Source organism: Papaver somniferum, chromosome 8 (genome assembly GCF_003573695.1).
Source record: "Papaver somniferum cultivar HN1 chromosome 8, ASM357369v1, whole genome shotgun sequence".
NCBI classification, from domain to species: domain Eukaryota; kingdom Viridiplantae; phylum Streptophyta; class Magnoliopsida; order Ranunculales; family Papaveraceae; genus Papaver; species Papaver somniferum.
In genome coordinates, this window is record NC_039365.1 from 75,643,992 (window position 1) to 75,671,384 (window position 27,393).

Here is a 27,393-nt window from a genome sequence, read left to right on the forward strand (position 1 = left end):
TTTCGGTTATTGGGGTTCGCGGTACGCCCGTAAAAGAACTCTTTAACTCTCTTCCAAAACATTGAATAGATTTCATTTGGACGTTCGCGGAACGTATTAGCAAAGGATTTTACCAGACACAAATCTTCAAACGATTCCCATTCCATTTTCTAGGCTAAGTGTGGGAGTGGCTCAAAGAGGTTGTCCTTATATAGATGAAGTCTCAACGATTTTTTTTTTTTAATTCAATTCAAACAATTGGATTTTATATATTATCAAATAGACTGATTTTGTCCTTACAAAATCATATAAATTTGCCTTTAACAAATCAGGCGTTTGTAAAGCACATGTAAACCGATTTTAAAAGTTACAGAACTTTTCTTCAAGAAAATCGGATTACATATTTGTACATGAAACCCGATTCTAAAGCTGAACATTTGGGAAACTGTCAGAATCGGATTACATATAGTTATATGTAAACCGATTCTGACAGGAAAAAATGCTAGAATCCTCCATTTTTTCCACACACATTAAGTCATTCATAAACTAGAAACCAAATTAAGTCATTCATAGACTAGGAGTGTAACCAAACATAATTCGGCAATAAGTTTAAGACAAGATATGTTTTGACTCCATAATTATCCATACTTAAAGACATAAACATGAATACAACCATTCATTCATGAACATCCCCACCACGACCACGTCCACCGCCACGACCACGTCCACTGCGTCCTCGTTTACTAAGTTGGGCGCTGCTCGATGCACCTTCAGACATCTTTTTGGTAGGGGATCTCTTTTTCTTCTTCTTTGGCTCATCCTCCTCCTCCTCCTCAGAATCATCCTCATCCTGCTCCCCAAACTTTGCACCAGCTTCTACATCTTCGATACCGTTCAATTCATCAATTAGCTTTTCATTGGCCTTCACATTTTTCCCTTCCCTGATTTCTAGCTTTGCCCGGGTTATCAAGTGTCCGACTCGTCTTCTCTGTTTCAATTTCAAATAACAAACATTCAATATATAATGCTAAAACCATTAACAAAATCGTAATTGAGTAACAATGCGCACCAAGTATTCGAGAGCCGTATTTTTTTCCTCTATAATGGGCCTCTCATCTACTCGTATCACTCGAGTATGCGAAACATTGAGGTACCACGGCATGCAACGCGGGATTGCCTCGTCATCTGTTCGAGATGGACCAACCAAAGGATATTTGTGAAACGCTCTGTTATCCCAATAATCACATGATGGGAAAGGCCGGTGAACAATGACAATATCACTGTCATGTGCTTTGGTTTTTGTCTCATTGAAGTTGAAATCCTTGTGCGCCTTTGGGATTTTTTGTATGTAACCGCATTGTCTTGCGACTCTCGACGGGTTGTACATTACATATCCTCTTGGGTGAAACAAAGGCCCATGATATTCACCTTGCTCTGGGCATCCAACCTTCTTTCCTTTTCCTTTAGCCAAAGCCTCCTTGTAAGGATCAAAGACAACATCCTTCGTCGTCAAGTTATCTAACTGGCGTCTCAAATTCAGATAATCCATTCTTTGTTTCTTCGGCTTACTTCTGTAGGTGTACTTGTTTCCGTAGTGCTCTCCGTCCCAATTCTTGTTCTCAAAAACCCTTTTAGCAAATATTGGGAAGTGCAAATATATCCACGCCTGCATAAGAGCCATATTCCCTCCGAGTTGATTCCTTTGAGCCCTAGAAGCCTTTCTCAACTCCGTCAAAGAGTGTGCAAGGATGGCAGTGCCCCAAGAGTAGTCCCGTATCTTGACAAATAGTTGCAACATCTGTATAAAGTTGGCATTCACACGGGCACCGGAAACGTCGGGGAAGATAACAGCTCCAAGGATATAGAGGACATACGCATTGGCCGTGGCGATGATACGTTGCGGCGTCACCTCTTTTCCCTCAATACGAAGCTTCTTTGTTCCCATAAAGTTGCTCCTCAGCCTCGAGAGATGGAATATCCTCTGCTTTGCCTTGCCTACTAGCATCTCCTTCTTGGTCTTCTCCTCATCCCATTGGAACACTTCCTTGGTCCACGCATAAATCTTGTACCACTCAAGCTCTTGCACGTACTCTTTGTGCTTCACGGCTTTACCTTCTATGCTAAGCCCGGTAATGAACTTCGCATCATTTGGAGTTATCGTCATTTCTCCAAACGGAAGATGTAAAGTATCTGTTTCCCCGTAGTATCTCTCGGCAAAGGCGGGACAAAGAGGTATGTCATAACCAAGGTGGCCCAAATTGTTGACCACATAAAGCAACCCCGTAGAATTGACTAGATCGACCACTTCCGGAACTTCTCCACTGGTTGATTCATCAGCTATAAGTGGTCGTTGCCTCATCTTACTCACTGACGTTCCTGGCTTCATAAGACGTTCCTGGATTGTGATCCTATATAACCAAACAACCACGATGGACAACAATCAAAACACTACACGGATAATAATGCTTACATTACATGGCACATGGTTTAGGTACTTACTATGGTATTGTAGATGACGCCGGCCCAATTGCCTTTGTAACCCCATAATACATTTCCTCCATCAGCTGGTATCCCTAAAGGTGGATCATCATGGCCGCGAGCAAACATCTTCAGCTCGTCGGGCATGTGGTCACCTTTCTTCTTCTTTGGAACTTTTTTCTTCTTACCTTTTCCTTTAGAGTCTCTTTCTTGTTCTTGAACGACTTTCTCTTATCTCTTTATCACCTTTCTTGTCACCTTCTTCTTCATCACTTTCACTCTTATCACTTTCTTCTTCACCACCTTCCTTGTCACGTTCTTCTTCACCACTTTCACTCTCATCACTTTCTTCTTCAACACCTTTCTTGCCACGACTATCTTCATCACTTTCACTCTCATCACTTTCTTCTTCACCACCTTCCTTTCCACGTTCTTCTTCATCACTTTCACTCTCATCACTTTCTTCTTCACCACCTTCCTTTCCACCACTTTGTTCCTCATTAACTCCCTCATCACTTTCTTCTTCTTTGTCACCACTTTCTTGTTCAGTAGGTGTTTCGGGATCAGATTCTTCATGTGTTGGTTGTTCCGCTTGTGGTGGTGGGTCATTGATGATGATCCCTTTGGCTTTACTCCCCGTGCCCCTTGGGTTTCGGTGGGAAGCATTCAAAGTTTTACCGTCTTTTCGACGAGGTCCCAAAGGCTTAGGAGTATCATGGTCATATTTCTTCTTATATTTCTTTTCGGCTTGATTTTTTTGCCTGTAGAGTACAGATTTAAGCAACAAAAAAACAATGGAAATGGAAAGCATTTTTAAAGTCAGGGTATATAATTGGTTTACTCGATATACATACGAAATCCGATTCCAAACATATAAAATTAACAATCGGATTTTTGCAAGTGCTAATGTGAACCGATTCACGAAATCGGTTTACTCGATACACATATAAAGTCCGTTTCTGAACTAAACAATCGGTTTTTGTTAAGACATATGTAATACGATTCCAACAAAATAAGATCCAGGAAGATTGGTTACAATAATCGGGCTATTTATACACTAACGTTCCCCGATTCCTTTTCACATGCAGAACAATCGGACTATAAGTTTATGAACATAATCCGTTTCTAATAAGAATCAGGTTACTTCGTGACTAACGTAATCCGATTCTGTGAACACTGAAATTTTTTGATTTCAAAATTCTCGATTTCTAACCTAAAGCATGTTAATAAAACCTAGTTTAGAGGATTGGATTGATAGAAAAGTACTTGATTCGACCCATTTCTTCCTCCTGTGCGATACGAGAGGCTTCAGATTGTTCTTGCACTTCCTGCGTTCTATTTCGAATCGCTTCAACAAATCCGGGATTGTCGTCACTAGAATGATTCCTGTTAATAGCGTACTTAGTTCTTGGATTCGTCATTTTATGGAAGAAAGAAACGATTAATCGTTTTTGAATCGTCGATCATCGACGATTTTTGGTTTCAAAAAAATGGAAAAAGAGAGAGTGGAGGAGATGAATCGGTGTTTATGTTAAAAATAAAAACTGATTTTTGTTAGTTAGGTTTATTAAGGATTTATGGGAATAATTTAGTAATATTAATATTTTTTTGAGGCTAATTTTGGTAGTTTACATAAATATTAGACACCCCTTATCATTGTGAATTGGATAGATGAAATAATTTATAGGCCCCAATTAAGTGACATAGACCCTAATTTAGCAAGGATAATAAGGAGTAAACCCCGGGTTTCTTGTCCTTTATTCATATATGTTGTTTTCTTCCTTGTTTTCTTCCTACATTTGAGGTACAACGGGAATGCATGTAAGATAAAAAAAAGTTAGTACTAATGACTTAAACGGTGAGAGAAAAATGTCTACAGTTCCACCAATCTGAGTGATCTTCTTCAAAGTTCTTTCAGATGATTTCTAGTTACTCCCTCATAGAAAAATATCAACAGTTCCACCAATCTGAGTGATCTTCTTCAAAGTTCTTTCAGATGATTTCTGGTTACTCCCTCATAGAGAAACAGGTGCAAGTTTAATTCTACAAACAAAAATACACTAAATTATATATCCGCCGTGAGTTATAATTCCAAAGGTGTCACTATCTATCTACAAAAAACCCATCAAAACAAAAGTAACACAAAAACCCCAAATAATTGGGGTTTTGGTATCAATATCCACCACTACCATCACCAACCACCACCATCAATATATACCAGCACTATCATCACCAACCACTACGATCACCAACCACCACCACCGTATCCACAATCAACTACCACTACTAGCAACCAATACCACATCCACCAACAAATACTAGCACTACCATCAGCATAAAAAACACCACCACCAACCAACACCACCACCACTAACCGGAAATAGTACCACCAAAATTTGGCTTCGTCATAAACTTACAGTTTCATCATTAAAATCTTTGGTTCATGATAAAAAAAATAGGCAACAATAAGATGAAACCAAATTTTGTTTGGGATTTTTGTATCAATATTTAAAAATTTGGAGTTTTTATGGATCCCAACATTTAAATGGAGCAAGTTTGGTCACCTTGGTGTTTTACTGCTAGTTTTGAATTGTATAAGGCGAAGATATATATGGATAGCTTCCTCATTTCTTTGACCACACATTGTTTTCTCGGACTTCAATGTCCTCATACAGAATGGGTTTCAAGAACTTCTACCTAACTGAATATGAAGTTTGGGAATTAGTACATGGAGTTCAGGTTGTCATAATATTACCTCTCAGGCTTGTATATCACTTAATTTCAGCTTCAATTTCAGGTTGTTGGCTTGGATAGTAATCAATTGTTTAGATGTCTCTACTTTTAACACGATCGCTTTCTTACCGAGTGAATGTACATGTACCCAGTCACCGACCTTGGGGAACTGAATCCTTTTTTCTGCAAATTTATTATGACGAGCAAGAAGCTAATCTTTCAGAGAAAAACCTTAGCGGGGAAAAGAGTAAATTATACTTTGCCGATATAGAAGTTGTTGACATGGTAATGTTTAACCATGTGCGGACTGAATTTACCTGCTTGTAAATCTTTGATGCTTTTACTGGAATCAGCACTAATGTTGGAATGGGATCGATTTACGCTATCTGCTAGATGTTGTTGCTTGTTTTCTGCTGCAGCACTCTGACTCTTAGTTGCTGGAGTACCCTGAGGATGTTTGGTGGCTGATGCTCGAAATTCTCGTAATTTCTTATGAATTAGAGAATGTGCCACTGCTGCAGCCTCATAGAATTCTCTCATTTTCTTGTATTTCTGCACTGTCTCATGTTCGGTGATCCTTTGCTTGGCGGCTAACAGATTCTCATGAAGCATTTTTGAGAGGCTACGAACAGGACGATATGATCAAAACAAAATAGCAACTAACAAAACAATTATCACATTACTTTTGAAAAACAAAAACACAGAGATGAGTTCTTTATACTAAACATGAACTTATCTTTTTATGTAGCTAACAGCTATGAATCTATACTTCAGAATAGAAAGAATGTCTTAAGCTACAGTACGACCTTACCGTATACAATGTTGTGCCTCGTGAGTATGGTCTCGAAATTCTTGCTTGAACTGTTCCATATCATAAATTACCTGCACCCAGATCCAACGGAAGTATAATAGCAAAGTTAAGCAAATATGATAAGAGAACAACTTAACTTCAATGAATGCATCACTGATATGCTAAATTTATACTTACTTCATCTAGAAGCACTAGTGACATATGCGTAGCCTCTGCCTGGATTCCCTGTAAAGGAAAAAGAGTAATGAGGTTAAATCAAATCTGCAACAAAAGCATGGCATAGAATGTAATGAAGTTTCGGAGCCACTTGGTGGGACACAGATCTGGACATGGGTATCCAACTTTATAATGATTCAAAATGGAAAACTTACACTAATTCGTCTCAAATGACCAGAAAATGTAGATAAAGATTGGGACAATGACTGTTCATCACCAATATCAGCAAAAACAGCATCAAACCAGGGTATTCGAGCGGATTCAGAAGATAATACATACAGGCCTGAAACATGAAGCAACAAGACAAACCCAAAAGTTTGAAGACTCTTACCCGAGATATTCATCAACAAGAAAGTGAGTAGAGAACAAGTAGTTTGATATGCTTTAGCTCAATGGCCAGATAGCTATGCAAGTGATAAAGCTAGTACATTCAGTTATAGTATTAAAACCAACATAGGATCTGTAGGCATTAGGCACTAGGCACCAAGACAACCATATAAGAAAGCCAACAGTTTCTAGACCAACTAGTTGAAAATAATATGCGGTGTGAAATTCTGTGAATTAAAGTTTTATTTGAATTTCTAATTGGGAACCCCTTCTTCTTTGCCAGGAAGTTTAGAGCTTTTGTTAGTGCTTAAAGAGACAATTATAGCAACTACTACAACCAAGACTAGCACAAAATCGCACTTCCAATATCTTACTGAAAATTCTACACAACATCAGATACATGAGAAGAGAAATTTTAATTTTCCTTGATAAAATTCTACAATATATATCTACCTGATTTTGCCATCATTGCAGCTAGACCAACTGTCTTTAAGCCAATCGTTTTACCACCTGTATTAGGGCCAGTTATAACCAAGACTCTAGTTCTCCTTCCAACAAAAAAATCGACAGGAGCAGGAGGAGATTCTTCCAGTTTAACAACCTATTAATGAAAAAAAGAAAAACCCTTAAGCACATAACTTCATAGACGTCCCGGACAAGATGTATCAGAAAGCCACAGCTAAGGTCCGCGTAGAGTACTGAATATCATATGATTAGCTTCTCACCTGCATTTCTAAAGAGGGAAGGTGTTCAGTTAAATTTTCTGCAAGCGACATATATTCCTCTTAGTTTCTCCTTCTGGTTTCCTGGAAGAAAATGAAGGAGAAATACAGTCATTAAATTTTGTATGCATACCCCGTAAACCAAGGTACAAGAACTAACTTGAACATGCCTATCTTCTACAGAAGCACACAACGGCTTCAGAAGAAAGATCAACAAGCCGAAGTTTCATTAAAAATGAGTAAATAGAACAAACACAGAACACTAAGAAATTAAGCAATGAATCTGGTTCCAGAAAATACTTCTTTTGCATCTTTGACATTTTTTTTTGGCTTTCTCCAAATTCTGTCGATGCTGGTGAAGTAAAAGAGGATGATAAGCATTTGGCAGATATAGTGTCCATTGCCTCTGAGTGGAGTCGGACGATAAGGTGTCCTTGACAGTTTTGTCTCCTGTAGGATGGAGATCAACAGTGGAACACCCACTCTTTTCTTCCATGAAAATTAAATCAGGTAATGCTCCTCCAAAAGAAATACTATATTTTGCACGAGCAACTACCTGCATTTCGTGGCAATTAATTAAAAATGGCATTCATGGCTAGTGATGGGCTAACTTAAGCAGCAGTCAAGCAGTGCATGGTGGGCCCAAATTAGGTTCATATTAAGAAAATTATTAACTGCAACATAAAAATAAATTTCCAAGTTTCCAACAATAGATTGTATAATCTTTGTTAAAATTGTCCACGTACATATATGCATCACAGAGATGTGATCCTTACAGTTGCTATCATATGCATTAATGGAAACTCCTTCTCTTTGTATACCACTTAATGACCATATCTCCAGATAACAACTATATAGATTACTATAGAGCAAAACAAAAATAGACCGGAAAGAAGGGAATAAATATACAACTGTGTCCCACATGTCATCATGCACCTAGTTACAATTTGAGATTAAACTAGTAGCAGTCATGAAGCTTATACAAATTCCCTTTACCTAAATTGTTCGTGTGTATTTATTTCCAGTTGTACAATATTCTTGATTCATCTCCAACAAGAATCGAATCAATATGTAACAGCCGTGTGACGGACACTATACTATAACCCCTACGTGTTATACAAGTTCCCAAATACAAACCCTATGAATATAACATAGCCAGGATGGAAGTGACTCACCATATCAAGTTGAATTACAGTATTCAAGGAATTATGAATATCATCCAGGTTTCTCTCAATCTGCAAAGAAAATATTGAACCTATTACCAAAAGAAAGTATTTACTCAATAATTAGAAGGACTAGAACTAGATGAAGTTTCTCAAACCTTCTCCGTTAACTTCATAAGGACTTCTTCCTCTGCCTTGGCAACTGAAAGTCTAGCTTGTTGCAACTCATCATTTAGTGGAATGGCAGAGAATGGCTCCACCAAGCTTCCAACACCTGAACCACTAAACATGAATGCAGTTCATTGGGTCTAAAATACTAAAACTCTATTTTCATAAAAAAAAAAAAGATTGAAATTGTGAACCAAAGATTGAAAACCAACTATTTCTTCTTCTTTATTGATTATGGCTAGTTCTGAAAAATTAGGAGTTCAATCCCACATCAAAATTGTGTAACAAAACTAGTAAAAACATTAACTTGCACCAGGAATCTGTTGTTGCATCCATTTGTACATCGGAGATGGAAATAACATACACCGAGAAAAAGGCAAGTTATTGTGGAGGGTTTCAGGGTGTTGTATATTTTTCTACAAGTGCGAGTAATTAAAACATTTGAACTTTGATGAAGACACAAGGGTCAAACTTGATTTTTGCCAAATGGGGTTACAATCAAAATCCCTGTGAAGGAACTTTAATGTTGTTGTGGTTGCTGGATAAAGATGTGGACAAACTCCTCCTAGGTCTAGCCCTCGGTCTAAGTATCTTGCAAGTGGATTTCTCTACAATGATACACCATCCTCGTCTCCAAAGGACTAAAGGAACCACTCCAAGAACCTAGGATGTTAAAACACTCGATGGATGTAGGAACTGCACGGACATGAAATACTTCACACCAGCAAAAGCTTTAATTTGATCAAAATAATAAAAAAAAAAACCCTTCCACCGAACTTACTAAAATAGTGAAAATGAAAGGTAAGCACAACATATAAAATGGTATTTGAATTACTCTTGCCTGAATATTATTAGATTGAACAAGGATGGAATTCAACTTTCACATTCACCATACCCAGAAAGCAATATCCCCATGACGTTTATAGGTTGGTCCGCTTCTGATTTCACACACCATCTTCCATTTATATGACTCACTTCCTAAGGTGACAACAAAAGAAATGAGTTAAACTTAAACCACAAAAGGACCTCAGAAATAAATTTGCTAACTTACCAAAGAAGAAGTCCCCTTCAGTTCATTCCTAACTAAGCTGTCCATGAGTTGATTCAGCTGAATATGGAAACAAAAGAGCAGGTGCCAAGTAAGAGAAGTAATTGTTATAAAACAAGTATAAACAAGGTTTCGCATGAACAACAGATGCAGAACATAATCTTACGAAACCTTTATGCAATATTTATCGATTAATCATAAAAAGAAACTGCAACACGATAAACAGACTTTTAGAGGTGCAGGATTATTGTGTTTCAGGACCTCACGAAGACTCTCCAAGGAGTGCTCTAACATATATGTTTGAAAAGAAAAATTAAGCATCAGTATGTTAACAGCCAATGAGAAGGTTTTGTCTTCCTATTCCATACATGCAGAAAGACGCTGTAAGCAGATCCTTAATAGCCATAAACAAAACAAAAATTAATACTGATGACCTTCTTGGTTGATAAATGTGATGGGTGCTTTAATACTGACAAACAACACTCAATTTCCACATGCATAAAATCTGTGAATCTTAACTAGAAAAAGGAATCACTACCTTCCTCTCTAATGTCCGCACTTGATCACGGGATTTCTTGAGGGTTATACTCTGCAAACAGAAAGTTAAAAGTTTTACCATCAGATAAAGATGAAAGTACTATGCGAAGATGCTACAACAAAATCAGATAGGAATATAGCAGCTGATTAAAAAAAAAGAGTCTTGGTGCAGATAGATTAAACTGTTGGAAAAAATACAGTTTTATGTGAATAAAAATTACTAATAAAAAGGTTTTTCCAAAAAAATAAAAACACCTTCCAAATTTATCTCTTAGTTTTTTACGGGATAAGTTTACTATATATTTTTTGGATTTGGGTTAGGGTTTTATATATGAATAACCTCTTTTTATTGCTGTTATATATAGAAAAACCTCTCATATATCCCCGTGTGTTTTTGAGTACTTCTTCTTCGTTTTTCGATGTTTGATACGAGGGTTTTAAGTGCTAACGATTCGTGAGTTTTTCCGCTGCCAAGTTCTAGAAGGACAAGTTTGAATGTGCTATTCAAGCTTGTTAAGATTGTCGTATCTTGGAGGCAGATGTACCCGTAGGGCTATAGCATCATCTTTTTCAGAGTGTAGCCGGGCATTCTTGTCTTAAGGACAGTATGTTGAACATGCGCCTCAATCTACGATTACCGTTTCCTTGTTTCCATGGTGTTTAACAGGATGTTCAAGACATTAACAGTTGACTAAGGAGAACACACAAAAAACAGATAAGTGCCTCTTATATTATTAGTTGATTGATTAATTTTTAATTGTTATTAACCAACAATCTTAAGACAAGAAATTTTTTTTAATAACAATTTTTCTCTGTCAGTTTCAATATCTAAAGATCATCATGGCCCCTAACGAAGCAAAAAGTCCGAGAGTTTCAAAGTCGGAGATTTCTTCATCGCAGTTATTTTATGAGACTGTGCAAGGTTCTCATGAGTTTAAGATAAACGGATATTCTCATGCAAAGGAATGGGAGTTGGTAAATACAAGTCTAGTGGCAAATTCGCAGTTGGTGGTTATGATTGGAAGATACATTTTTTTTTTCCAGACGGCTGTGATCATGCTAGCGAGGAGTACGTATCCTTTTTCATTGAGCTAGCTAGCCCTGGAGAAGTTAAGGGCATCAGTTGAAATCAAACTACTGGACCAACGCCAAGAAGACAATTTCATTCGGGCGCACTTAGACCGAGGCTTCAGAGCTATTACTCCCACCATTGTGATCCAATCTCTTACGCAATACGTGGGCAATGTCGTCAAACTTTTTATTTCTGAAGATGGTACAGCTGAGAACTTTAAGGCTGCAACAAGCTTGGATCTACTTGGTCCATCGGTTTTCCGTATTTGGAATCCGATTACAAACGAGCAAGTACTTCTTGCTCCTAGAAGATATATTCCTGTCCGTGTATGTGGATTTTACTTCCATCCGCTTAAGAAGGAATACGAAGTGGTTTGTGTACGTACGACGCGTACTAAACCAAGATGGGACACTTTCAGATATATCAGTCGGTGCTTGAGAAAGAAAGGAGGGGAGATTATCTCGGAAACACTGTTCAGAAAACAAAGCCTACACAACATAGTGTACGAGAATTGCGAGCACTGGGATTGAAACTTTTTGAACTTTAAAGTGAAGCGTTGGTCTTGATTTTTCATGAGTTGAATTTTTTGAACCCTAATAAGAAAGGATCCTTACGGATGAATGTCAGCAATGGAGTCTTGGAAAGATCTCGAGTAAGAAAACAGAGAAGATGAAGAGTCGTTAGTTTGTGATGACACGGCAAGGTGGTGCTGCCAATACTGATGGCATATAATGAAACTCGAGAGAAAAAAGTCATGGTTTCTGTTTGATACTGGTTAGATTAAAGATGGAGATTGACCGGTGACTAATGAAGTAGAACATGGAGAAATAGGAGCTCGTGATGAAGAGTTATGCCAGTAATTGAGATGTTGGTTCATCAGGGATGCTGTTCATGATGGCAGTAATGTTGGTATACTTCCGGTGATTGCTGGAGTTGATCGTGGTGATGACGAGATCGAGATGAAGTCAGGGAGGCCGAGTCACGATGGAAAGATGAGAATCCCTTGCTTTGTTCCCAGTTGGTGTTCGGTTCATTGATTATCAGAAAGCTACGACATGTCTGGTACCTTCAGAGGTGTATCAACATTTGAACTTGATATTTGGGCTACACCAATTGAGAAACTAAGAGTAGTTGCTGATGCTATGACTGCTGAGATGCACGCTGGTCTTGCTTCTGAAGGGAAATTTGGTTGAGCAGGCGGCTGCTTATACAGGAGAGGATTTTGTGCAGGGGAATTTGGCTGAGCAGGCGGCTGGTTGTACAGGAGAGGATTTAGATCGACACGATAATTTGCATTACTTAATGCAGTCGATGTGGTTTGAGCTTACTTCTGGAGAGAGTTATTACCGCCTACAAAAATTCGAGACTTCTAGTAGAAGGTTCTTTGCTGTGGAGAAGCTCTACGCAATGACTGAAGACCTATTCGACGTCCGTTCCTATCCTTCTTAAAAATTGACTCTCCAGGCCTATATTGAATTGTTGAGGGTTCCGGACCTGCTGGTTGTACAAAAAATATTATTGTAAAGCGATTGCCGGAGCCATCAGGTGCTATATAGCATTGGCAGGCAGGGTGAGAGAGGCCCAAGTCAGTAAAGCTGTTGGAGCATGTGTTTATTGTCTGTGTTGAAGCGTACTCGGCTTACAGAATCATTTGATGGTCATGGACTGTCCTAGATGCAACCTTAAACACCGACTTGTATGAGAGTGATATACTGCCTTTTAGTGGAAATGCAATATGAGTTGAGGACGAAAAATTTTGTGAGGTTGAATGTACTTAAGGGGTACAATTCTGTTTCAGTTTCTCATAATTGAATACCTTGCGAATTTACTTCAAAGGAAAATTATAGTATTGCTGATTCTAGTCTCTCACGCAAATAAGTGAAATGTTGCTCCAATACATCGGAAATAGTATTCTCAATTTGGAAGGGGTAGGAGGGTGGAGAATGTATCTTCACCCATCACAGCAAACATATTCTCCAGACGGTGCAGCACCAGCTGTTTTTGATGATGAGTACACGCAGCAACCACCTCATGTTTACGCTCAGCAAGGCGCCCTGTCTGGTTATAGTCAACCTACTGCTCATGAAGCACCTGGATATGCTCAAGGTGGTCAGGTTGGTGGTCATGTGCCATATGGGACTACTCAAGCAGGTTACGGTGAGCATCCAATTTCCAGTAGTAGTGCGGGCTACCGGTATCCTGGGACTGTTGAAGCTGGAAACAACAATTATCCTTATGAATTGTTTGATGATTTTTCAGCTTAATTAACAATTAATCTCTGTGTTGAATCCCTGACTTGTGCTTGTATAAGCTATGCTAGGTGCCACACAGGAAACCACATAAGATCTTGTTAGTCAGGTAAATAAATTGCATGCAAAGATGAGGCGATGGATGCGGGAACTGGAACACTAGATTGTGTCAATGAAAGTGAGTCCTCCATCATGCAAAAACATACCTGGCAGAACGAGTAAGTTAATTTACAATGCATCTCCTCATGCAAAGGTGCTATGAAAATCACGTTAGGCTTAACAATCATGTGACTATCTTTAAGAAGTTACTTAAGTTTGTACACCTTTAAAGTGATGTTTTGTGCTGATAATTTCAACGAAAAGAGATGAGGATCATTTTGTGATGATTAGTTGTTGTACCCATTGCTGCTATGCACTAGCTCAAAGCAAGAGGTAAGCCTTAACTAATTTTAAATCATCTAAATGTGGGGGGGCTGTCTGTCATAGGAATGCTTAACGTGTTCAAGGCCTTTTGGCCAGTTTGTTTGCAAACGCACATATAAAATTTGCTGGATATTAATGCATATATTTCGGTATTCCATTGTTATATATTTTACAACCACTAACAAATCTTAGATGTTGAAGATTTGGCAGGAAACTAATGTGTTTTAACGTGGTCTAAAGGATCAGTAAGTAATCAAAAGAAATTTTGAGGACATAGTTTCTGTCTAACGTGTTTATGTGTTGTAAAACAGATGTGCATATCCGCGTTTACCCTGGGAAATCACCAGGATGCTCTGATTAGAGGTCGAGATATTGGAATGCATGAGGTACATGTTTAATTACAAATATGTGATATATATTGCACTAACGTTAATTTTGAGGTAGCTATAAAGAATGTACTAGTGAATAGTACATGTGATATTTACGATTTGACTGAAAGACCAAGTTGATTGATATGATCTAAAGGATCTAAGTGAACCAGAAGATATTCTGAAGGAAATTAGTCTTTGTCAAACTCGATGCGGTTAATGTGTGTTGTAAATGTGCAGTATAACAGGTGTATACAAACACACTAGTATCTCAAAAGAATTACTGGGATAATCTGATCAGAGACTTGTGATATGACTTGTCATACTTGAGGTACATCTTAAATTGTGTATGTAATACATATTGTACTGACCTTAAGAGATGTTGTTGTTTCAGGCGATGAAAAATCTTAGCCTATGTGTGTATCCTCTTAAGGAGTGTTTGTCTAAGGAAGTCCTTAAAACAGACAAGATGAACTTGTATATTGAAGAAATCAAAGTTCGTGTGCTTTAATTCAAGCATAAGAGGAAGACGAATGATTACTAAGATGCTTCTTAGAAGATATTCCTCTGTGACCGAAGCCTGTGGCCATCATTGCAGAAACTCAATTGACTATGTGAGTCTAAAGTAAATGAGCAATGACAAAGTCTAGACATACTCGAAGAAGGCTAATTCGGTAAGACAACTATACTCTTTAATGAAGTAATTTTAGTTGATTCGTGAAGTCAAAAAGAGGTCTCAGTAGACATGTAAAGTCAAAAGAGAACCTGCAGACTTAGGGAAGTCAACAGAAAAATTAGTGGTCCTTTGACGAAAGGATTTTCTAAAGAGATAGTTCGTAATTATACATCGAGGGGGAATGGGACTTAAGCTCATATAAAATAAACTTGCCATGAAGGATACTCAACCTTGCTGACTGGAGATCCCAAGATCAAGGTTTCGAATGAGACAACTAATTTATGGTAGGTAAAGGTAAACACTATCAGAGAATTATATTCTCTCTGTCCCTTCCCTATGGTGTAGATGTGATAGTGTGACTGCATGTGAAGGGTGACTTTTAATAAGTCTTAATGAGTTCCATAGTTTCAATTTAAGATTGAAGTGGGGTGTAGCAGTGAACACTCTTAATGGAACTCACCTATCTGAATGAGGAAGTGGGTCGCTTTCTATGAGAATATGAGCTGATTCTCTAGAGCATTCTGAGAAACAAGACGTCCAGGGCCAAAATGGACACAACGGCGGAGCTTGGCAGCAACCTTGGAGATATCATGTGTGGTTGTTATCGCGAGTTACACCAAATGTTAGACAGTTCAAGACCTAATGGACACTGGCTAATAAGTAGTTCAGGTAACCTCTCACTAAGCAAAGGTTCAAGACCTTATGGACACCTATGCCTATTCGTGATATTTCTTGTTTTCCGTGTTTTATCGTATTTTTATTCATGTGGGGGATTGTTGGAAAAAATACAGTTTTATGTGAATAAAAATTACTAATAAAAAGGTGTTTCCAAAAAAATAAAAACACCTTCCAAATTTATCTCTTAGTTTTTTACGGGATAAGTTTACTATATATTTTTTGGATTTGGGTTAGGGTTTTATATATGAATAACCTCTTTTTATTGCTGTTATATATAGGAAAACCTCTCATATATCCCCGTGTGTTTTTGAGTACTTCTTCTTCGTTTTCCGATGTTTGATACGAGGGTTTTAAGTGCTAACGATTCGTGAGTTTTTCCGCTGCCAAGTTCTAGAAGGACAAGTTTGAATGTGCTATTCAAGCTTGTTAAGATTGTCGTATCTTGGAGGCAGATGTACCCGTAGGGCTATAGCATCATCTTTTTCAGAGTGTAACCGGGCATTCTTGTCTTAAGGACAGTATGTTGAACATGCGCCTCAATCTACCATTACCGTTTCCTTGTTTCCATGGTGTTTAACAGGATGTTCAAGACATTAACAGTTGACTAAGGAGAACACACAAAAAACAGATAAGTGCCTCTTATATTATTAGTTGATTGATTAATTTTTAATTGTTATTAACCAACATAAACTACATAGAAAACAAAAGAAAAAAAAAATCTCCATTTAAAGGAAACAGTGAGAGTTATAAAATTTTGAAAAAAAAAGCAGTAAAAAATTATGTAATAAAGAACAAACCGCAGAGTCTTTGACAGAACCACCTTCATCTATGACTTGTACTATTGACTTAACCAATGATTGATTAATAGCCATATCCATTATCTGCAATAACGGAGAAGTTGAAAAGGAATCTCGTCAGCGTAAAAACGGGTGCGGAAGAGAATATAATGACTATTACAGTAGTTGAAAACACATTTTACCATTTCTGTCAGAGGCAGGAAGCGGTTGTACCATTCTGAATCTTCCTTGACTGCGACTTTCAAATTTAGCTGCAATATCTCTGTAAACTGTAGAAGGGAAGCAACAGCAAGTGCTTCCTTGCCCTGCATTGGTATATTCCTCATAGCATGTCGAAGAGCAGATTTCACCTAAAAGAATTATAAAATTTATAATTATTGACCAAAATGAAAAAGTGAACATGCATCTATTCCAGCTTTTAGTCAATATATGCAAGAAAAATAATCAAAATACCACATAAGTAGAGAACATAGAAGTATGTTGAGACACCAGATACAGACACACTACCTACCCGCTTTCTAATTTACCTAAAACACTATTTCAAATTACACATATTTATACTCAGTGTTAACCAGCATTTGTGATTAACAACCAACTAGGGATAACGCAGTTGGCCAGGGCCTGATTCACACACTTGAGGTTCGAGTAACCACTCTTAGAGTCAAATAATAGACAACTGATTCAAACATCATTAACATTGTAAAACCTACCTTAGCAACGTTGATGCCTGTAAAATCCAGACCACAAAGACGATACTTAAGCATCTCAATAGCAGCAGTAGTTTCAGCTAAAAGATTCAAACTCTCTTCATAACTCTGACTTAATGACCACAATTGTTCCTGATAAGACACAAATTTTTTAGTATAGAACACTTAGTCATCAATAACAAAGCCCCAGACAGATAGAGAGAGTACCTTAGTTGCTTCACGACCTAAAGAAGTACCAGCAAAAGAAGCAACACAATCACAAACCTTATCCCACTCCAAAACCCTTAAACTGTTTTCAAGAACAGATGATCTCTGATGATTAGAAATTTCTTTTGAATTTGACTGAAGAGGTTTTAGGAATGATTGAACTCTAAATTTGAATCGAAGAGAAACAGATCGATTACTGCGAACGGTGGAGCTGAGATAGAGCGGTGGTGAAAGTATCATCTGCGATTGACTGTATATTGTCATAGCATTCATTATCCCTGAACTGATAAGAAGTTGAAAGAAATGGCGCGACTTTTCCTTTCGGGGGAATTAATGCGCGATTTGCAGATGAGCGGGGGTAAAAGAGGATAGGGACTTGGGGATGATAAGCTTTTCTTTTGCACGCCCACACTGAGCTGGCAGCCCGCTACGGTTCGGCGGGTGTCGGGTGAACGATTCTCGGTTCTCACCTAGACACACCCTAAGCAAAGAAAGAAAAGAGGAACGGATGAACCTACGGTAGACTGTATCAGAAAATCGTTTCCCTCCGTTGTAATTCTAATGGCAAACCAAATTTTATGGCGTCCTGCAAATCCAATTCAAACTTTAACTTTTCTCAACTCAACTTGCAGTCTCTTAAAGAAGTCCCCATTCCTTAAACATAAGAAATTCTATCTCTCAGCTGCAACTCCAATTAGAAAATCAATCACAGACTTTCAAATTAGGGCATCACAATCCCACACTCATACTAGAAATTACTGTGCAGACTCTGTGGTTGTTTCAGAGGATAAAAGTTACGGAAACAAACAGATTATTAGTGTTACTTCTCAGCTTTACGATTACATACTTTCAAATGTTCGCGAACCAGAGGTGATACTGTAATGTTTTCTCTTGTTTTCTGATTTTTTGAGTTTGAATTTGAAAATTATATCTAATTGATCTAAATTTGAAGTTCTTAGATACTGAAGAAGCTTCGAGAAGAAACATCTTCGATGAGAGGCAGTCAAATGCAGGTGAAAAACTGAAGTTTAAATTTGATTGTTGTTCCTGTTAGGTGTTTGAGCTTAAAGCATATCATAAGAAATGTTGTGTTGATTAAAATCAACTCAGTATGCATGCAACTGATTTGATATTCAGGAGAATTTATCGATTAAAAATGGACATCTCTTTGGTGTTGAGAATGTTTGTTTTTCACCAATAGGTATCTCCGGATCAGTCTCAACTGCTTGCAATGCTTGTACAGATTCTTGGAGCAAAGCGATGTATAGAAGTTGGCGTTTATACTGTACGTTATTTTTTTTATTGTTTTACCATTTCCATCTTACTTATACTTAACTGTTACGGTTCCTTACTGTAAAAACCTTGTCAACTGATTCGGAACTTATCTTTGTAAATTTTGTAGACGACATTTGGCTCTGCCTTAGTGTTAGCTGATGTTGCTTTCCTTCACAGTAAAGATGCTTCCGTATTCTGCTGATACACTTTTATTATATTCCAGGGGTACTCATCTTTGGCAGTTGCTCTAGTCTTGCCAGAATCAGGTCGTTTGGTAGCGTGCGAAAGAGATATAAATTGTCTTGAGATTGCAAAAAAGTACTACAAACAAGCAGGAGTCACTAACAAGGTACTCGGTTCCTTATTGGTGATGTTGAGTAGCAAGCTTAAAAGCTTATAATTTCATAATCAACTCATGTTACTCAATTACTACATCAAAAAGTTTTCTGCTTCACCAAAACTAGTTTGACCAGTAAATCGAGTCTATGCAAGAAATGACAGGATACCATTTTCCTTACTCGAGACATCCAAATTTCTTGCTTTCATATGTAGTCCTACTCATACATTTTTTGGATGTTTACCTTTTCATGGTGTAGGTGGACATTAGACACGCATTAGCAGCGGATACACTAAAATCACTTATTGAGAATGGAGAAGCTTCCAGGTAACCTCCTTTTCATGCAGAAAATTTCCTTATTTCAGTTAAAATAGAACTTTGAAGTACTGCAAGGATTCTTCATATGCCTTTCTACCATCACACCTGGTTTTGTTGTAAAATCTGATGTACAACATGTGTTTGGGTCAATAATCCATGTAGAGTTCTTTTTTCTCGGTTATACCTTTAAAATAAATCAGCACTTGTTTGGTCATCTTTGTCCATATTTAGTTTGTATGTTGGTTCTTCTCCCCTGGTAAATATATTATTTTTTTTGCCTGATATCTCATGCTTGCCATGTTTACAACAAAGTACATAAGCATTGATTTTTTTGTTATGTTTTATCTATTGTCATATTTGGTTATACTCCTACCACAAGTTTCAGCATATATGGAAACTGGAAAATAAGTTTTTGAGTTGTCTATATGGAAGTGAATGGTTTTCTTCTGATAGTTTTACTTAAAGAGATGGACGTGTCCTTGTGTTTCCACTTTTGGCTTGCTGATTGTCTTTATGAAAGGGATACAAAGTCTATCGAATAATGGTTACTTTTTTCATTGTGCAGTTATGATTTCGCATTTGTTGATGCTGAGAAGAAAATGTACCATGAATATTTTGAGCTGCTTCTACAGTTGGTAATACTCCAATGATATATGCTTTTAGTTTAGACTGATTCATCTAAAAGAAATTGGCTAGTTTGATTCTGCTATTTTTTTCCATTTGAGCATCTAGTGGTAGCTTAATAAGGGAAAATAACTTATTTAGATTTTGCTACAAATTTGTAGGTGAGAGTTGGGGGTGTAATTGTTGTTGACAACGTTCTCTGGCATGGGAAGGTTGCTGATCCACAAGTAAGATAATAAGCAATATGATAACCTTAATGGTCCGTCCGCGGAATGGCAGCTGAACCTGAAGCTAAGTTTTACTTGTTATTTGTTGTCAGATAAATGATCCACGAACTGTAAGCATAAGAGATTTCAATAAAAGCGTTACGGAGGACAATCGTGTTAGTGTAAGTATGGTGAGTATACAACCTTCCTGTGCAGGAGTTCATGGTTTTCCTTTTCCTTCCAACAAGTTTAAAATGTCATCTGTTAGTTTCTCACTACTTACTTTTGACGGGTTTAGGTACCTATTGGAGATGGCATGACAATATGCCGCAAGCTGTGACAGTCAATGAATTTGCTGGTTAATCCAGATTCATATGACATTTTCCGGCACACATTCAATGAAGTGCAACATATGTTATGGTTAACATAGAGTGTTCACAAGTGTGACAATGTCACATGAACCACATTAATTCCCACAATTTGCCCTATAAATGGCTTGTTGCTCTGTCAGTATGTCGTTGGAAGATAGCAGACATTTTTTGGATTTGAAGAGAAGTCCCCAGTAAAGAGACCAACAGCGATGACAGTGGGAACAATCAATTTCTGCCTTGTTTGGTAGTGGGTTTCATTGTTCAGATCAGATGTAAAAAGTAATCAAATCATGAATTCCTAGCAGTTTTATTTCTGCTTGTGTGAGATGGCTATCTGTTTTAAATCCCCATCAATAACATTTTCACATTTTCAGTTCCGGGTCATCCATAAAATGACTGCTGAGACATATGACAGTGATATGAAATATTAAAAGAACATTTTTTTGGGACCATGATTTACTTTGGCCACTTTTCCTATACTTATAAGGGGTGTCCTAAAGTTAGGAAATGACTAACTTATCCTTTTCCCTTGTTTTTAATTATGACTAACGTAATAACATCACTCCTAAACCTACTAAATTAAAACTCATATTCATAAACACAAGAGCACAATCTTATTTATTAATCAAATTTCATTTTAAACTTTTCTATTGTCCTCATGTTTTCTCTTACATTTTCATAATCGTTTTAAATACGGATTTTAGAAAATTGTATATTAGAGGTACTTTTCGATTAATCCATGTCTTATTTATACATTTGTGATTGATAAATTGAGTGAGTGGTAATCATAAAAATTGAAGTTTCAGAGAGAAGTTCGGCTAGGAATTTTGTGGAAAAACTTTGTCGAACTAGCCGAACTTGCTGGAGATGAAGCACATGGAGAACAGTTTGGCTGTTTCGCAAAAAAAAAAATTCCTAACCGAATTTTTAATTTCCTAAACGAATTTTCACGTAAAAGTTCGGTTACGTCGTAACTTTTTGCCTCCTAACCGAACTGTTCTCTGAAATCCTATATATTGAGTTCGGTTACGTCGCAATTTTTTAATTTCCTAACCGAACTTGTTTCTCAAATCCTATATATTGAGTTCGGTTACGTTGCAATTTTTTTCTCCTAACTGAATTCCTTAGTTCGGTTACATCGCTAATTTTTTCTCCTAACCGATCTTTTTTCTGAAAGCAAAAAATTCCATTAAAACTAAGTTCGGCTACCTGCGTTTCATGAACATTAGCCGAACTACATTAGAAGATAAGTTCGGCTACCTGCTCTTCAGATCTTGTACCCGAACTTGTTTGACTTAGCCCAAATCAAGCTATAAAATTTCTCATTTTCAGAAAATTTTGACCAATTCAAGCAACAAAAAACTAAATTTGAAGTATGCTTTCGTGGTTTGATGGTTCGGATCCAAAAAATAATTGAGTTTTTCCAACTCTTATATTCTCCTTCTTCTTCCCTCTCAATAACTTAATTTTAAGAAAAATAATATTGACTTAATCTTACACTAATCGCTAATTAACCTAACTTATTCACACTAACTAATGATTACACAAACTTAATTAGGAAGGGTAATTTTTGTATTAACATAAATATTTGATTAAGGAGTGGCTTCACTTTACTTCTAGATGTCTTACTAAAAATAGAACCATGGTCTCCCAAAAAAACCATGGTCCCAAAAAATTGTTATATTAATGAACGCGTTGGAGGATATGGAAACTAATTTGGGGATATGAATTACTTCCCCTAACCAAAGGTGTCTGCTAAGGGGTGTTTTTTGGGGCGAAAATACTAAAACGCCCTTAGATTAATTAAAAAAAACATTACGAAAAGATTGTTATACCCTCCCCAATAAATTAAAAACTTAAAATCAAAACAAAAAAACCAAAATCAGTTATCCCCCATTTGATTTGTGCCGGCATACTCGATACTTAGAGTTAGGTTTTGAATTTTTTTTCCTTCCATCTTCCTCTCCTCTTCTTCATCGTTCTTCATATACTCTACGATTAATCATTGAACCAAAAATTTCTTCGTCGATTAAGACCAACCCATAAGAATGCCTCCACGAAACAAATCAGATACCCAATCGAAATCGAAATCAAAATCGATTGCTCAACAGAAATTAAAGAAAAGGCTTGCTTTGATTGCTCAAGAGCAAGAAAACGAAGAACAAGAGTTATCAGACGATCAACTACTCAGAAATATGGCTTCTGTGAGAAGGTAAGTCATCTAAAACTGTTTAATTAGTGTTTCAATCGATTTGTAGCAATGGGTTTAGGTCGAAATCGCGAAACCCTAAGTGAAACAGTTGAGTTTCAGAAACTCCGCCACTCATTTTAGTATGAAGACCACACCGGAAACTAGTACCGGCAATCAATCTAGGATGAAGACCATAACAGTATCCCGTTACGGCGTTCAATTTAGGTTGAAGACCGCACCGGAACTTAGTTTCAGCATTGAATTTAGGATGAACACCATTTCTGAACCTAGTACCGGCATTTACTTGAACTTTTACGAGTACACCGTTAGCAAGCTTATAATCAACAGAAAACCCTATGATTTTGTTAGTTGTTCCGGCGTACATTGTATGTTAGATTCCATGCCAGTACTAGAGTTTTTGTATCCAGAAACTTTAGAACTACTACCGGCATCCTGGACAATTTTATTTCAATGCCAGTACTCCGTTCCGGCATTTATTTTCATTTTACGTAGCTGCCGGTACTTGAGTTTTCTTATCCAGGAATTTCCTATAGTAAACCGGCATCCTAGAAACTTATTTATCAATGCCGGCAGCTGCTCCCGGCATGTAATCGTTTTGATATACTATGCCGGTATTGTATCCCGGCATGTTCGATACTTTTTTTCAGTATGTCGGTATTTATGATTCTATGCCGTAATGTGGTTTATCTATGCCAGTATAAGAAATTAAAGTTAGTTATCTTATATTTATTTCGTGCTTCTTTTGAAATAGATCTAAAGCAAAGGAAGATAAAGCAAAGGTGGCTAACAAAGGAAAATCTAAAGATGTTGTCACTATGAAAAGAAGGAAGGATGGTCTTGATACTCCTCAATCTCTGCCTCCTCGAGGGAAAAACAAAAAGCGTTTGGGTGCTAATACAAGAGGGGAAATTTGAGAGAGTGGTCGTGATCGTAGTAAAATCGGAGCTGTTGAGGAGGAAGATGATAAAGATGAGCAAGATGAGCAAGAGGAAAGTGAGGAGGAAGATAATGAGATTGAACCAACTCAATTAGCAATCCAAATCCAAGGAGTAGTGGAACAAGGTTGTCCAAGTAAACAACCCACACAAGGCAAGGGAAAGTCAAAGGCAAAGGAAAAGTTAAAGTTAAAGTTAAAGGTTCGCACCTTCCTCATGTTGATGACATGATGCCCGACCTTGATCGTGGTAGAATTTGGGGCGCAGCTTCTTATGATCCGGGGTATCTATTTGGCTACAAGCACTCGTGGGCTCGTACTATATATCAAACCCATGTAAGAATTTTTATCTCGTGCATATGTATTGTTTTGTATTTATGCATAATCTCTTTATCATATTATCTCTTAATTGTAGGATCATACGAAGGCTGTGCATGTTTGCCGAAACCAAGTCGCGGCTCATTGGGATTTGTCTAAGGAGCATGAAGATGTTCAAGCAATAGTTAAGGATTCTGGTTTATATCCTTTGGTTGAAAATTATGTGAAACCAGATATTGTGACAGTCAATTGCTTCGTCGAAAGGTATCATGGTGAATCAGATACCATGCACTTCCCGTTTGGCGAGATGACCTTGATCCCTGATGATGCTCAAAACATCCTAGGTTTGAGTGTTATCGTCAAATCAATTGCAGAAGGAGATAATCATTCTTTTGAGCTAGAATGGACGAAGTTGCACGAGCTTATTAAAAAGTTGTTTGGTTGGGACTACAAAACTTTTGTGGAAAGATTCTATGTATCTAAGCTTAGTAGGACAAAGACTATCAAGCTGACCCTGCTTAAGGAGAAGTTTCTAAACTCAGAGGAAAGAAGTTTGAAGGATGAATGGGACCCCACACAGATTCGTTACACAGCTGATGCGTACCTGTTATTCATCTTTGGCACTAGGGTATTCCCTGACACTAGTGGCAACAGGGTTAGTGCAAACTACCTTCAATACTTGGATCCGTTGGAAGATGTCTTTAGCTATTCTTGGGGCACTGTGGTAATGGAACATTTGATGACGGAGATGAGAAGGGCCTCTTTGGCGGTTACAAACCAATTTGTCGGGAATTTCACTTTACTCCAGGTAATTTTGTTTTTAAACTTATGTTCTTATTTATATTGTTCACATGTACCATTTTCACAAAATTTACTGATTTTTATATGTATCATTTCACATTGGTATAGGTGTGGGCTTATGAACATTTCCCAACGTTGTTCAAGGACAACCTCTTCTTGAAGATTATTCCAGATACTTCAAAAACAACGCCGGTACCAAAGTGACTAACTTTTGGATGTTTTTCTAGTGGTACCGGCTATCTAGATATGAAAGATTCCAAGCCGGTATCTCGTGCCGGCTTGGTCCGTATTTTTTTTTACCACGCCGGTAATAGGTTCCGGCGTGCTCGATAATTTGTATAAGACGCCGGTATTTAAGTTCAAAACTGTCTAACTCCTGGATGTTTTATTGGTGGTACCGGCATGGAAAATTAGGAGGGAACCATGTCGGTTTGGATATTCCATGGAATATTCGGTGGTAAGTAAAAAGTTAACTTCGTGCCGGCATGGTTTTTTTGGTTGAAGACCATGCCGGAAATTGTTTCAGAATTGGGGAAATCTATTGCCGGCATGGAAATAGTATGAATATTGTGGCGGTTCTGGTGGTGCCGGCATGGTATTCATACTACGGGTATGCCGGCACCAAGCTTTTTCAGAGAAAAAATGACGGTTTCAAAAAGAAAAAAACAAATTTTCGACCCTTAGCAGCATTACTTGCGTGTTGGGGTTTCTTATATGTTGAACATGTTTACTTTCTTGGGTTGGTTCTTCAAAAAACACTTGATGCTCACGAAAATCATGATCCAAAGGTGTTGGTTCATCATATAATTCCAATTGTGAGTTGTTATCATTAACTGAAGATTGAATATATGATTGTTGTTGTACTTGAGCTAAAGATTCAACAACTGCAATTCTCTCCTCACAATCATCTTCCATTTTCACAAAAAAATTCCACCCAAAAATATTTTTCCCTCCTTCTACTCTCACCTCCCTCACACAAATTCAAATAAAAATACACACTAATATATCCCCTAAATACTTAAGATTTTACTAACTATTATTAACCACTAAACCTGATTAGTGAGGACTAGATTAGAAATTAAAAAAATAATTACATAAGGGGTGACCCGAATTTGATATTTGGATCCCTATTTTATCATGTAGCTATATCCCCCAATTAGTTTTGATATCCCCAATCGCGCGTTCTTACTAATAGGTACATTTGCTTTTCTTTCTTTTCAACCTCCTACGCCCAAATGTGCGATCGTGTCCTTTTACCCTTGTGTATGAGCATATTAGGCCCATCTAGTTTCTTTTAACTTTCTTGGAGATGCAGTTTGTTGAAGGGAAAATACGGTTTAGTCCAAAACCCCATCCAAATATATTAGTTAGTTCTGACCATTTAACTAGGTACAAATTAGTCCTTTTTCTATTTGAAATATGGAAAGTACACAAATGACCTTCCTGATTTACGATTTAGTCCAACAATTTTAAGTAATATATAAATAATTAAAACACGATTTATCTTTCTAACCAATCATCCAAAATTCACACTTTATATATTCGGAAAGCTCTTTCCGAGATCTACAAAAAGAGTACCCATATGACTATATAATTTTCATTTTAAAAAAAAAAGAATAATTTACACTGGTATACAACTACAAAAATCCAGGAAAACCAACGTCCATCCCTGCAAAACATGTAATATATCAATGAAACTGGACAATGGTGTACAAATATTTATACATATGAAAAATCCAGAAAATCCAACGTCCATACCCACATAACGTGTGATGTATCAATGAGATAGGACAATCGTGTATAACTATGTACATATCTACAAAATCCAGAAAATTCAACATTCATACCCACAAAACATATATTCATGAGAAAATACAAAATGCACCAGTATGTACACACCTACCCATATTGAATAAACGTAACATGGAAACTCAAATAGATTTGAACCATCAACCTCCACAAACCTTGTGATAAGCTCGGGCGATCTACCATTTTGAGCTTATGAGTCCCTAAAAATAAACGATATAAAGAATCAACATGTGCATAGTAACAATTAACATGTGTACGACTATGTACACATGCATGTGTACCCAAAATATGTATACTCATGTGTACTAGTTCATCTCCAAGGATATTACTGACTAACATGTGTACAACTACATGCACGTTATAAATTATCAAGAACAACTACAATGTACAATAATGTGCATATGATTTTGCTAGACGTCATGTGAAATAAAAGTAAAATAAGGTTCTACTGATAACAAAAATGTTTTAATCCAAAATAAAAGTTTTGCAGACATTGTCCAACCCCCTAGGATCTAATAATCTACTACTTCATGCACTTGCAATTTGTATGTGTATGTGGTCTTTAAATAAGTACTGTGCATAACTAGCAATTTATAAATGCATACATGCCACTATTTATAAATCGGAAATAAAGATGTGGTTTGTCCTTCTTGTGACATGAGGGTTATCTTAGGTGCACTGCTGCCAAACAGAGTACACATGACATCTCACAAGTTTTTCTAGGAATTACTATGGTGTACAACTATGTACACACCTACAAAAACCTAGCAGATTCAGTATCCACAGCCATAAAACAGATCATATATCAATAAGACAGCAGAATGGTGTA

General features: G+C 37.2%; 3 protein-coding genes across 3 annotated transcripts; 1 reads left to right on the plus strand and 2 right to left on the minus strand.

The window, feature by feature from the left end:
- Positions 1–4,185: 4,185 nt before the first annotated feature.
- Positions 4,186–7,275, minus strand: LOC113305676 (endonuclease MutS2-like). Its single transcript, XM_026554692.1, has 8 exons — positions 7,270–7,275; positions 6,998–7,145; positions 6,373–6,500; positions 6,179–6,226; positions 6,002–6,072; positions 5,508–5,812; positions 5,213–5,373; positions 4,186–4,500 (listed from the first exon to the last, which is right to left on the minus strand). The coding sequence occupies exons 1-7, from the start codon at positions 7,273–7,275 to the stop codon at positions 5,216–5,218; spliced, it is 864 nt and encodes a 287-aa protein (XP_026410477.1). The 3' UTR covers positions 4,186–4,500; positions 5,213–5,215.
- Positions 7,005–17,776, minus strand: LOC113301626 (endonuclease MutS2-like). The gene is made up of 12 exons (XM_026550413.1): positions 17,360–17,776; positions 17,156–17,284; positions 16,628–16,795; positions 16,446–16,529; positions 10,184–10,234; positions 9,649–9,705; positions 9,493–9,575; positions 8,588–8,711; positions 8,442–8,501; positions 7,567–7,822; positions 7,270–7,350; positions 7,005–7,145 (listed from the first exon to the last, which is right to left on the minus strand). Exons 1-11 carry the CDS (start codon positions 17,630–17,632, stop codon positions 7,295–7,297), a joined length of 1,341 nt encoding a protein of 446 aa, XP_026406198.1. The 5' UTR covers positions 17,633–17,776; the 3' UTR covers positions 7,005–7,145; positions 7,270–7,294.
- Positions 17,777–17,780: 4 nt separating this feature from the next.
- Positions 17,781–20,794, plus strand: LOC113301627 (O-methyltransferase MdmC-like). Its single transcript, XM_026550414.1, has 9 exons — positions 17,781–18,229; positions 18,319–18,372; positions 18,561–18,644; positions 18,858–18,983; positions 19,231–19,298; positions 19,855–19,924; positions 20,075–20,140; positions 20,233–20,310; positions 20,418–20,794. Exons 1-9 carry the CDS (start codon positions 17,921–17,923, stop codon positions 20,457–20,459), a joined length of 897 nt encoding a protein of 298 aa, XP_026406199.1. The 5' UTR covers positions 17,781–17,920; the 3' UTR covers positions 20,460–20,794.
- Positions 20,795–27,393: the final 6,599 nt, after the last annotated feature.

Bases quoted from the DNA above. Each gene is read 5' to 3' on its own strand.
- LOC113301627 (XM_026550414.1), top strand. From the start codon at position 17,921: ATGGCAAACCAAATTTTATGGCGTCCTGCAAATCCAATTCAAACTTTA. The intron at 18,984-19,230 runs GTACTCGGTTCC...TTCATGGTGTAG, and splicing joins AAGCAGGAGTCACTAACAAG to GTGGACATTAGACACGCATT. The intron at 20,311-20,417 runs GTGAGTATACAA...TGACGGGTTTAG, and splicing joins ATCGTGTTAGTGTAAGTATG to GTACCTATTGGAGATGGCAT.
- LOC113305676 (XM_026554692.1), bottom strand. The intron at 6,227-6,372 runs GTAAGTTTTCCA...TTTCCTTTACAG, and splicing joins GTCATTTGAGACGAATTAGT to GGAATCCAGGCAGAGGCTAC. The intron at 5,374-5,507 runs GTAAATTCAGTC...ATAAATTTGCAG, and splicing joins CATCAAAGATTTACAAGCAG to AAAAAAGGATTCAGTTCCCC.
- LOC113301626 (XM_026550413.1), bottom strand. From the start codon at position 17,632: ATGAATGCTATGACAATATACAGTCAATCGCAGATGATACTTTCACCA. The intron at 17,285-17,359 runs GTACTCTCTCTA...GTGTCTTATCAG, and splicing joins TAGGTCGTGAAGCAACTAAG to GAACAATTGTGGTCATTAAG. The intron at 9,706-10,183 runs GTAGTGATTCCT...TTCCATATTCAG, and splicing joins TGCGGACATTAGAGAGGAAG to CTGAATCAACTCATGGACAG.